The following is a 12,012-nucleotide window of genomic DNA, read 5'->3' as shown; positions in this document are numbered from 1 at the left end:
GTCATCACTGGTTTTGGGGAGAGATGGGAAATTCACATCTATGCAAGCTGTTAGATAGCTGCAATTTTGCCAAAACCAGTAATAACAAACATAACAGTTATAATAATTTTTATGGTATAAAGTCCTCTAAATGTCACTTGCTTCAAGGCAAATTCATTTTACAGATGTAGTTTGTACTTCTTTGCAATGTAACTTAATCAAAATTAATGTGTTATTTGCTGTGCTGGAAATACTGTGTTAAATTTATTACCTGCCAGTGGCAACTAATGACATTACATCTTTTTGAAAGTTTTATCTACGCTTCATCAGAGAGGGAAGTTTTATATAAATATGGGAGATGTCATTAGCTATCATCTCTGATTTCTCTGTAATACAGAGAAAACTGCCTCTAAAAGTCGTATGTTAAAAAATGAGATGACTGCCTGAGACTGGGCTGCAACAAATGCAAGGCGATAGGCAAATTCAAAGCAAACGGAGTAGATTAAAGCTGTCTAATCCCAGCAGGATACAACCGGCACGATGGGACAGAGCCATCCATTTGCCCCGGGATGCTGGTGCAGCCTCCCCAGGAGGCCAGCACTACCCCGCTCCAGCGAGGCACGCGAGCCCTCCCTGGGAGTAAAGATGGGACTTTGGCAGGAAGGAATTTAGATGCTAGAGATTTCAGACAACTTGTTAATGTTTCCATTCAAGCAAAGAGAATTCGGTCTGAATTCAGGCTCGCACCTTTTCTGCACCGCCACTTCAGTGATCACCCCAGTTATGAGTACAACAGCACCATCAATAGTACATCAGCGATGTAGGTTACTAGTCTGAGCTTCGAAGTTTCATCAAATAGAAGAGAAACTGTGGCAGAGAACAACAAAATTCTCTCGGTATTCCGGCTGGCAGCAGCTGTGGAGAAGCAGGGCCCATCCTCCCAGCTGATTTTTGCAGAGGGATGCTTTCTGGATGTGGCGGATCCTCCCACGCTCCAAGATATTTAGCAGGTTTGTGCAGCTCCCAAGTGTGGCAGCTGCCATTGAAACAAAGTAGACTTTCTTCTACAAAGTGAGTTCCCAGTGGAATAATTCTGGCAAGATCCTGGAATCCTTGTTGAATTTGTGGTTTCCAAAGTACAGCTTTTCTGGCTTCACAACTTATCACTGGGTACTTTAAATATTGCGCATTTTCACTGGTTATTCTGTAGGACTATACAGTAAGAAACACACAAAAATATTAATGGAAACCCTCCAAAAGTAGCAGTAAGCCGAACAGGAATCAATTTATTTATCAGTGTGAAAATGTGGGATGCAATTTTCTTTACCTGCTATGGCAGATAACTGTGATTCTTTATCTTGTAACATAGGACCTGTCCCAGACAGAGATAGACATCACACATGATCGTGTATTAACTCTGATAAGCTACGCAGGATGTGGTGCTTCTTCCCTATTTTTGGGTATAACACTGGCGACATACCTAACCCTTGAGTAAGTCTGACTGTTTTTCTTATACTGCTTTTAATATTTTCCCAATAATGAAATCGCAGCAGCTGTCAGAATGGCTGGTAGTATTTGATGCTGTGATGCACAGGAGGGAAGACTGAGACCTGACAGTGACAAACGGTGCTTTATTTTGTGACCTGTGAGCGTGGTGAAGTAAGAGGGATTCAAATGCTCAGGCTTCAATACAAGCACAAGTCTGAACCGCTCAGCAACTTCAGTGTTCCTAAATTTCTGTCATTTCATAAATTTACCCATAGACATGGGTAAGGTATCATTTCAAGAATCTGCAATATTCCCTGTATATAGGCTGTACATTGGATGATATCAACAGTAAAATAGAAAAACTTTTCTCTTGGTCTTGTGTTTTGTCCTTTTGGAAAGGTTTCATTTTATACTGTATGTGCCAGTAGCTCCTGGCACGATGGGGTCCTAGACTCAGGTAACTGTGGGTGCTTCCATAATCCAGTAATATCGCAACAACAATAATAGTTGATGCAGTAGTAAAAAGATGATGTGAACTCTGTCTTTCCTCCACCAAACGTGAAAAACTTTGCAGGTCTCTGTGTATGTAGAAGCTCTGCTTTTTCAGGCTGGGAGATCTGCTTCAAAAACACACTAGGGATGTGATATAAAACACTAATGTAGACACAACTCAAAACACAAGAAGCCAATTTATAATATGACAAATACGTATTTGTGCTGCTTTGCTTTAGTGAGCAACTCATGCAATGATAACCTTGTGGCCTTTCCTCATCTTTTTAGAAAGCTGCGGAGAGACAATCCTTCAAAAATCCTGCTCAATCTCTGTACCGCACTGCTGATGCTGAACATGGTCTTCCTCACCAACTCCTGGCTGTCCTCATACAACCAGCCAGGTGTCTGTATCGCTGTGGCCGTGCTCCTTCACTATTTCCTTCTTGCAGCTTTCACGTGGATGTGGCTGGAGTCTGTTCACTTTTACTTGGCTCTTGTAAAAGTGTTCAATGTTTACATCCCAATGTACGTGCTAAAATGCTGTATTGCTGGCTGGGGTAAGTAGATTTCTTCTTGTTTGGGAGAAATGTAACAAAAAAGATCCCAAATGCTGGCTCAGATGTTAGAAAAGGTGTTATCAGAGGCACTGACCCAGAGCAGAATTTGGTCTGTGTTTTTTGGGTCACCATTAGGTGCTGTTTCAAGGGGGGGGGGGGGTTAGGCTTTTGAGTGGTATGCAGCATATATCATTATCTCTGTCCTTATATCTGATGGCGCACACAACTGTACCCGGGGCAGCCATCCGTGATGGTGGTGTTGGCAGCAGCCGTTCAACAGAAAAGCCAGAACTGAAAGAAATATGGGAAATGGGAAATGAATGGAAGGGAAGACTGCTAAAATACTCTGCAAAAGTCTTTCTCTATCAGGTCTTAACACAAAATGCTGTGGTCTGCTTATCTTTTGACACTCTGCTTTTTGTAATAATCAGCTGGTTTTATTTTACCAGATTGGATCCCTTCTGGAGATGTTTGAACACTCACAAACATTTTGCAAACACAGATATTTTTATGCCTACTCATTTGTAATTTACATAAATAAGGAGATTAAACCTGCCATGCCACACATTTCGTTACATTCATTTCAGAAGGAGCTCTAGGGGTTAGAGTCTGACCCTAAAATGTACATGCCTGTTGTAATCACTCATCAGAGATTATCTGACATCTTTCCATATTCTCCGTTTTTTCTTTTTAATCTAAATATTTATTTTTCTCTTGCCTTCCATATTAGGAATACCAGCTATTGTAATTACTATTGTGCTCCTCATAAATAAAGACTTCTATGGCAATAGATCACGTTCTGAGAGCAATCCATTCACCAATTTGTAAGTATAATACCTTAAGCTTTTTGATGGTCACCAGAGTATCTCAAAGATACAAGAAATAACCAGAAGGCAACAACTTCTCTCTTGCTTTTATCTTTTCTCCCCCATCTTAAACCCTCTGTTTAGTGGTTCTGGTTCACTGGATTATTTTGGATGTATGACTACTACATGGAGTAACTCTCACATCAGTGGACCAGGCTTGAGGGCAGGGAAAGCTTCTGCCAGTCAACTCAATTTTTACCTTCTGGAAAACCTCTTTCTTTACATGACATTAACTCAGTCCAATTGTATATGCTCCTGCATGTTCTAGACTTCTGGTAAAACCGAAAGGCAGAATAATTGCTCTAGTATTTTTCATATTGTTTTTTTTAATGTAAATTCTGATAACTGTCTTCATCGTTTCAAATTCTTTTATTTAAATCATCTCAACCTCCTCTCTTTTCCAGTGGGAAAACACTGCATTCCTTTATCCTTTTTAAAAAGGGTTTTATAGCAACGAATGCTTCCATTTTTTCACCTGCTTTCTGCAATCTGATGACTTGCTGGTGAAGATTACCTGCAAAATTTGAATTCTGTCCCATCAGAGAGGCAAAACACACCTCAGTGGGAAAATTGTTACTCACCTTTAGCAAAAAGGCAGTAGAACTCACTAATTTATGTCTGAGGAAAAGCTAACCAGTGTTCATCTCTGTGCTATACTGTTACTTAGATTCCTAATTATGTTGTATTTAACTTGGTTTTCCTAAGGCAGTGTGTCTTTGTGTGTATACATTATTAAGTTGTGAAACAATTGTCGAGTTTATCTGAATTTGACAGAGATATTAAAGTCTCAAAGTTACTGAATTTCTATAACATCCATAAAAAAGGCAAGTGGACAGATTCTATGAATGTCCTCACTGAGGGAAAGTAATGGACATTAGGGAATGCCCCTTACTAGGTACTGGAGAACCATACGGGACACCTGTTTTGGAAACCAGACTTCATTAGCTTCACTGCTCGCAAAACTCCTTATGGAATATATACCTCCCTTTCTTGCAGTTGCTGGATTCAGGAGAACATAGTGTTTTACATCTCCGTCGTAGCCTATGTCGTCTTAGTGTTTTTGATGAATACAGCCATGTTCATCACTGTTCTCCTCCAAATCCGCTCCATGAAATCAAGGACACACAAGAGATCCAGGCTCTGGAGAGGGGGTTTTCTCCAAGATCTCAAAAGTGCTTTCAGCTTGATGTTCCTTTTGGGCTTAACTTGGGGCTTTGCCTTTTTTGCCTGGGGAGCAGTGAGGATATTTTTCTTGTATCTCTTCAGCATTTTTAACACCTTGCAAGGTAATTTCTGAATGGAGTACTGCTATAAATACAAGAGTTTTGGGCCGTGGAATAGAAATAAATTTGTAACATCGTGTAATTGAAACATGGGGGAAGAGGAGTGCTCATACAGCTGTCGTGTTAACTATTTTAAGTGTTTAACTATTTTAATGGGAAAGCTCCATTACAGTGGGGTAACAGTGTTGCTTGGATAGCGTTGCTGTGATAGATGCGCTATTAAAGACACGAATTCATGCCTTTGGAACATGGGTCCCAATAAATGCATCTTTTCTGCAGCCGGCACAATCCTTTTCACCGGGGCATAAAAATGGTTGATAGCATCTACGGTGACTTGCAGATTATTCTTAGAGAAAATCTGCAGAAAGCTCTTACCCTTCCGTATGCACAACGGGCTCAGTGCAATTCTGGGCCAAGGCGACAGCAGCCCAGGGACCACCCTCTGCCCACACTAACGTACCGGTAACGGAGAGGCATACGGGTTTAGAAAAGGGATAACAGGTCGGAGAATTGACCAGAAAACCTGTGAATATAAATTCTTTCTTCTTTAGGGCTCTTCATCTTTGTGTTTCACTGCCTAATGAAGGAAGAAGTAGTGAAGCAGTGCCGAGTGCACTTTTTCTGGGGAAGATTTCATCTGAGTAATTATTCTGGTAAGCACTGAGAGGTTTTGCGTAGCTTGGCTCCTAGGTCTTTGCCTGCTGCTGGTGTTACATTTTTTTCTACAGTAAAGAAATAATACTCCCCTCAATGCCCCTTCTGTACTGTTCTTTAACAGGTCTTTATCCTCTTCCATTAATTGCTTATATGATACGATGATGGGGTGACAGCCTGCAGTAGAAAATGTAGATTTCTAAAAAATATTTCAGTTTGGTCTCTAATTCAGTTCTCACGTGCCATTCTGTGTTCCCTTATGTGAGCTATATTTTTGGTGGCCTTCCAGTCTTCATAAAGCTGAGATTCAGAAATTTATGCAGGATATTGGACATACTAGTATCTATTTTTTATGCACAAGACCCGGGTTTGCTCAGCCTGGGAAGAAGGGAGGTGTAATCACTGGTTTTGACTATCTGAGGGGTGATTATAGAGAAAAGACAGACTCTTCTCAGAGGCGCATGGCAAGAAAACAAGAGGCAATGGACACAAGTTGCAGCTATGGAAATTCCCATTATTATAAGGAAATATTTTTTTTTAGCAATGAGGGTAGCTAAATACTGGTCCAGAGAGGCAGTGGGGAAAGTCTCTCTCCTTGGAGAGTCGAAATTCAGCTGGACAGATGCCTGGCCAACCTGATCCAACTCTAGGCAGCAGGTTGGAGTGAAGACTGCCAAAAGTCCCTTCCAACCTGAATTACTCTAAGATTCTGCTGTCTACCAGCTCAGCAAGAAATAACATGTGCTATGGCTTATTCTGGGCTACCCAGTGATGTTGATTTTTCACAGAAACGTGGAAGAAATTAATAACTTCAGTACCTCTGCATGGCTATCAAAATTAGTTGACATTATGAATGGGTATAACAAAGGAGAAGCTAGATCCGTTGGTTTAATCTTTTTAGGAAACCAGACTAAAAATGCTGTGTTAACACCTGTGTCCTGCACACAGTAGTCCTGTGCATTGTGTACTGCTGGGGAATATGTAGCTTTCCATTTGCACAGGGGGAATTCAGCAAGAATGTTCCAAGTAGCACATAGAGTATCCCCCCTTGACCATGAGCCAGCGCGATGCTGTATGGTACAATAAGGGTAATATAAAAAAAATAAAGGTAAGGCTGCCACACTGCTCCTCTGTGTACCTCCTGTCTTCTTCGCTGTGACCTTATCCAAGTTAGTATTACTAGACTGGGTCCCAAAAGGGGAAACAGAAGACTGAATTGCTGGTATCCAGCCCCACTGGCACAACTGGGACAGAGCCAGTGTCAAAATTACCAGCAGGAACTGTGTATTGTGCTGCACGGAGACCCACGGCTTCAGGGTAGGTACAAGGACAACACAAGAAGCAAGCACAGACCCTTCTCTTCCCTGCTTCCTAGTGGTTTGAGATGTGACACCCATACAGAACTTCATTCCTGTGCCTTCCGTTCTGATTTCAGACTGGAGTGGGTCAGGTGCAACTGTTGGATCTACACCAAAGCCTTTAAACCACATATCACCATCCCAGGCCTCGTGGAGTCTAAATTCTAATGGAACAAGTTCAACTTTCAGTGGTTCAGATTTCCATCCCAGGACTTGTCCGGATATACATTTTAGGATCAGTAAGAAAAACAGCATGCGCTGCATGGGCTAGAATGCATGGGTTCCATACGGCGATTGTCAAATCCCAACCAGTGGAGAGAAATGGGAAACTTTTTGCTGCTTTGTCTGTGCCAGCCTCCAGTTTGGGGTTAATGACCACACTGCAGATGGCTGTTGCTGTACTAAGGGAAGTAAGAAAGCCCTTAAGATCCTGGTACGGCTCTTCTCTGGCAGGAAGGGGACCCTGCTCAGCTCCCACCTTAGGCACCTGCGAGATGCCCTGCCTGGGCTGGCTGGCTGTCATTCTCAGGGACCTGCTTCCAGTTAGGGAGCACCATAGTCTCTCTCCTGCATTCCCAAAAGAGAAGAGGTCTTGAGGATTACAGAAAGATGAACAGGACCTGCTTCAGCCTGTTTAATCCAGAAGAATCCCAGCAGGATGTTTTGCCTTCTAAGATGGAGAAATTGTTGCAGACCCATGTTCTGAAAAAGGAATGTCTTTATAGGAATCCTGACCTAAGCACCAAACATTCCTGCTTGCGGTCAGAAACAGACTGATTTCTGTTATTTCCCCAAAGACGTTAAATCAGTGAGTTCTGCACAGACAAGTTTCTTTCTAAATATATTAACTGATATTATTATAATGGAATCTTTTTCCTAATTCTTTTCCATAGCTGAAGTTCATTACAACCCCAGTGCTGTACCTCCAGAAGATGGTGAGACCAAACATCCTTGTTCGCAAAGAATACTACCCATGGACACGGGGCTGCACTATCCACAGCAAGCAAGATTCTTTCATTGATACTGAATTTGTTTTCTTCTGATTAGATAATGTTTGTTCTCTTTTGTGGCATGTAGAAATAAACATTGATCTAAATACTTACTTCTAATGTTACAATCGCCACTCTGAACACAATTACGCAGCTAAAATGTCCCAAGATTCAGCTCTCTAGGCTTCACTGGAGTGGCAGTACTGGTCACGTAAGGATTCAGTCCCCCTGTGATTCCAAGACTAGCCCTCACGTTTAACAGAGACTGGAAACATTCTCTTCCCCATCATTAGTCCTTCTCATAGTTTGTCCTCTTTTTTTCCTCTTTACACCTTCCTGCCAGCCCTCTGCTCCCTTCTTAATCTTATACTTATCCTCAGAACCTAACACACCCATAATATTGAGTTTCAGGTCATATTTTTGAGCCTGCTGGGTGACCGTCTCAGGCATGGATGTCTAGGTTCCTCAATCAGTATCTTCCCTTACTTTTTCTGAGATGGACTTTGATCAACTTACAGATTAAGAAATTGGTCTCGGCTTTCCAAGATGTTCCTTTCAGTTGTATGTTTTTATTTTCAGACATGCTGGCACTGCTGATTTGGATTTAGATCTCTAAAGAGATGTAGATGTTTATCTAAATGTTTGAAAATATTGCCCAGTACTTTCAAATGGAATGTGGAAACAAGAAAACTGAAACCCCTACCTCTAATGGGTATCTGTGTATGCAATATACGTTTCAGATTATCCGTCCTGCAAAAAAAAAAAAAAAAAATCCACAGCAAAAAAACAGCAGATAAGATCCTACCAACTTTGGGGGTGGCGATTAAGAAGCCTGCCCTTTAGTAATACTTTGCTGTGAATACAGCAGGAGGTAAACTCCATTTCCTAACTCAAGAGAGACTTTCCTACTAAAGAGGGGCTTGCTTTCAGCAAATGTGTTTGAATAGGTAACTTGCCTGCTCAACTGAATCCTAGTTTCAGTTTTGAATGCCTTTCTCTGTATCATTCAAGTAAAGATTTTTTGTGATTGCTAATATAGTGAAATACTAACCTGTACAGATGACAGAGAAGTAAAAAAATATAACGGAACTGGTATGTACAATAGCAAATACAAAAGGTTCTTTCATTCTGTGAATAACTCCCACACAGCAATTAGTGGAAAAAGATTAATATTTCAATGTACAGTAGCTACAGCCAGATTACTTGAAGTTAGACAGATCACCTTCAGTTCCTTGGCTTTTGGGGAGAAATGTTGGCATTAAAAATATGCAAACAAGTTCCACTTCATACCCACTTGTTTCTAACTTGAAATTGCTTTCAATAAGAAAGAAATTTAATATACAGTTCTGTATGTTGGACACTTGAACTATCATCTTCTGCTTGTATTCTTTATTTTCATTAGCAAACTCTCTGTTCCATAATCTGCTGCTGAATATAATTTTTCCCTGCTTTGCAATGAGCAGCATGCCATGCTGTGCCATGGTGCAGCATGCCAAAGCTATGCCTGACACCCCCCCTGCACCCCCAACCTGGCTGCTGCACACCCCAGCAGGGTAAAGAAGGAGGTTGCAGAGGTTTTTAGAGGAACTGGAGCTTTAGTCCTCCCCTGAGTGCATTTTACACCACTTTGTCTCTGCTGTGGCATTGCTAAGTCTACGTGGATGGCCAGCCTGACCCTGCCTCTTTCTGTACCGCACCGCTTTGAACCTCGCTGTCCTTCATGCGGTCATTCTTTCTGCATAGGCTTTACAGGACAGAAGGTAATAGGCTTAAATTTAGACATTAGGTAACAATTTCTAATTTTAAGGAATAAGTGGTCCACACAGCACATGGAATTGCCATCGCTGCAGGTCTTGAAAAACACCCATAGTGATAAGACAAATATCTGCCAGCACTGGTATAAGTAAAGTTGATTTTGCCTTAGGGTAAAGGATGGACTGGAAGACCTGCTGAAAGTCTTCCCAACTCTGTTTTCTATTACTCTAATTTAAAATGAAAAGGCAGCAAAAGAGGATCAATACGAGAGCAACACAGGCCTGGCCTTGTCCCTTGCATGCTGTAATTATTTTATTACATTCCTGATAAAAGACAAAATGTACCCTGATCTTCTAAAGTTGTTGCTAAAGCTCTCATAACATTATAAAGTGATTAGAGGCAACAAAGATTTGGATAAAAGCTGAACAAGCAGTCAGGAAAGTGCTGGAAAAATTAAGACTTCTCAGGCTGCCGAGAAATGGCTGGAAATGCCATTTCTTGGGCAAATCTGTCAGTGTGTTTCCTGCTTCAGAGGTGTAGCAGCGGGAAGAAGAGCAAGCTGCACAGTGCAGAGCAATGCCAGGTTGCCGTTCTTGCTATTGATTTTTTTTTTCAGAAAGCAAAATCTGGAAGTAAATTTTTAAAGACCTGTCAACTGACTTACGTAAAATGCAAAGCGCTATTTGTTTTGAGAAGGCCTAATGGCTTTTCCAGCTAAACAGTGTATCATTTATGTTTCAAGCATGGCATTGTTTAGGCTGTCAGCCAGAATGAAGACATGTAATTTTCTTTCGGCTGAAATAATATCTTCCACGCCGGCACCATTACATTTGCTCTTCTCCAACACTATCTCTGCTGACGTTCTGTCACAGAATTGTGCATTGATGGTTTTCACAGGGAGAGGACACACACAAAGACAAATCTAATAAAAAATTGCTATGCGCTTCTGAGTCACATCCTAATAATTTTAAGTGATGGGAACAGCTTCCACGGCTCCGGCTTGAACGTGACCTGATGGGCAGCGGTGTGTTGCCGGTGCAAACGCATCCTCCTCCCCACGGCTTTGATTGTATCAGTTGACTCTGCTCGCCCTCTGAGAAAGCAGCAATCTCTAGGCTCCTTTGATTTCTAAGTCGTTCTCATTTACTCCTAGATTGCTTATTTTTAGGAATACATACACCAGGAAATGCGTGCTCTTTTTTAAACCAGTGAAAGAAGGATTTCTGAGAGTATATTTATCTACAAAGACAATTATTCAATGTCAGGTCTCAGTGGGTTGTTAACAATGGGTTAGATGATGCAAAAGAAATAAAAAGTGATAGTAAAATCACTGCAGCAGCTGTGGTGACTCGGGCAAAATCCTCCCCACTCCCATCTTGCTATTTAGACTGGCACAAAGCTCCACCACCTTTTGTACCAGGTCAGTGGATGCAGATTCAAGGTCTGGGCAGCTCACTCAAGGATCCCTGGGGACTCTTCATGTCTCTGCATGGACAAGTGACTAAAGCTGCCTTCTAGCTCAGTGTACGTACAGCGCTTTGATAACCATGTGATAGATAAATATTACAGAGGATGACAGTTTGTCCTCTTGGACATCTTATTTAAGGTCATCTTGTTTAAGTTTTCTTCTGACAGTTTATGAATCTACAAGAGTGGTTAGCAATACATGTTAGCAATACTGACACCCAACATGCATAATTCTTTCTAAATTTAGCAGGCAGTTATTATTGGCACAATGAAAGAAACATCATTATGGAAAATTATTTGAGATTGAAAATCAAAATACTGGGAAGATAATTACCTATTGCATAAGATGATTGTTAAGTCTTAATGCACAATACTCTGTGCTTTTAGGTATCAGAAAGTATTTAGCATGTAATGGCACTCTAATGGTTCTAAATTAAATGTATCATTGAGAGTTTCAAGGATACCCAAAAGAATTATGCTTGCTATATTATTTCATTGCCTGATTGTTCCTTTAACAGAAGAAATTCAAGGATACATTCCAGTGTTTATTCTTCTCTCTTTTCCGAGAAATGACACCAGTTTCACTGGCCATTCCCATACTGAAGCTGGCTGAGGAAACCCTTGGAAAAGGAGGCTGGAAAGGACACAAGAATGGAGAAACAGGATAAAAGGTATTTGGAGCCACTGATTAATGACAGCATTTGAGATCCCATCACAGACAGACCGAGTCCCACCAACTCCACTGAATAGTCTGGATTTAGGCATTGTAACAAAATCAGAAACTATTTTCCTAGATTTTAACCAAGATACCTATCTTGTTGCTGTATCACCAAATGCTGCTCCTGACAGCTCATCCAAGCTGACCTTCCATCTCACCTTGGTACCACTGAGGGCTGGGATGGTGTTATTTTTGCTCCCAGACATGCTGGTAAGTCTTGTAGCATCTGAAAGTGTAACTGGATAGCTCATCTTCAGTTCCAAAACACAGGGATGCAGTTCCAATCAAACATCACTGCAAGATCCGATGCCCTGAGTCCGAGTGCCTGCAGAACTCCCTCTGCCCCCGCTGTAGAATCAGCTCCACACAGGTGATAGAGAGATAAAACCGTAATAAGCTCATGTAG

At 41.4% G+C, this 12,012-nt stretch overlaps 1 protein-coding gene across 1 annotated transcript in view; it reads left to right on the top strand.

Annotated features, from left to right (window-relative positions):
- The window catches only part of ADGRG4 (adhesion G protein-coupled receptor G4), a 58,606-nt gene extending 47,576 nt beyond the window's left edge, over positions 1-11,030 (top strand). Inside the window, exons 18-23 of the mRNA XM_080366087.1 lie at positions 1,349-1,470; positions 2,248-2,516; positions 3,247-3,340; positions 4,379-4,668; positions 5,217-5,318; positions 7,571-11,030. Of these exons, the coding sequence (XP_080222213.1) occupies positions 1,349-1,470; positions 2,248-2,516; positions 3,247-3,340; positions 4,379-4,668; positions 5,217-5,318; positions 7,571-7,698 (1,005 nt within the window). The 3' untranslated portion in view covers positions 7,699-11,030. The remainder of the gene's footprint in view (positions 1-1,348; positions 1,471-2,247; positions 2,517-3,246; positions 3,341-4,378; positions 4,669-5,216; positions 5,319-7,570) is intronic.
- The last annotated feature ends 982 nt before the right edge of the window (positions 11,031-12,012 follow it).

The sequence above is a fragment of the Falco punctatus genome (genome assembly GCF_963210335.1).
Source record: "Falco punctatus genome assembly, chromosome: 15".
Lineage (NCBI taxonomy): Eukaryota > Metazoa > Chordata > Aves > Falconiformes > Falconidae > Falco > Falco punctatus.
Note: the sequence above shows the minus strand (reverse complement) of the source record. Positions and strands in the feature narration are given on the sequence as shown.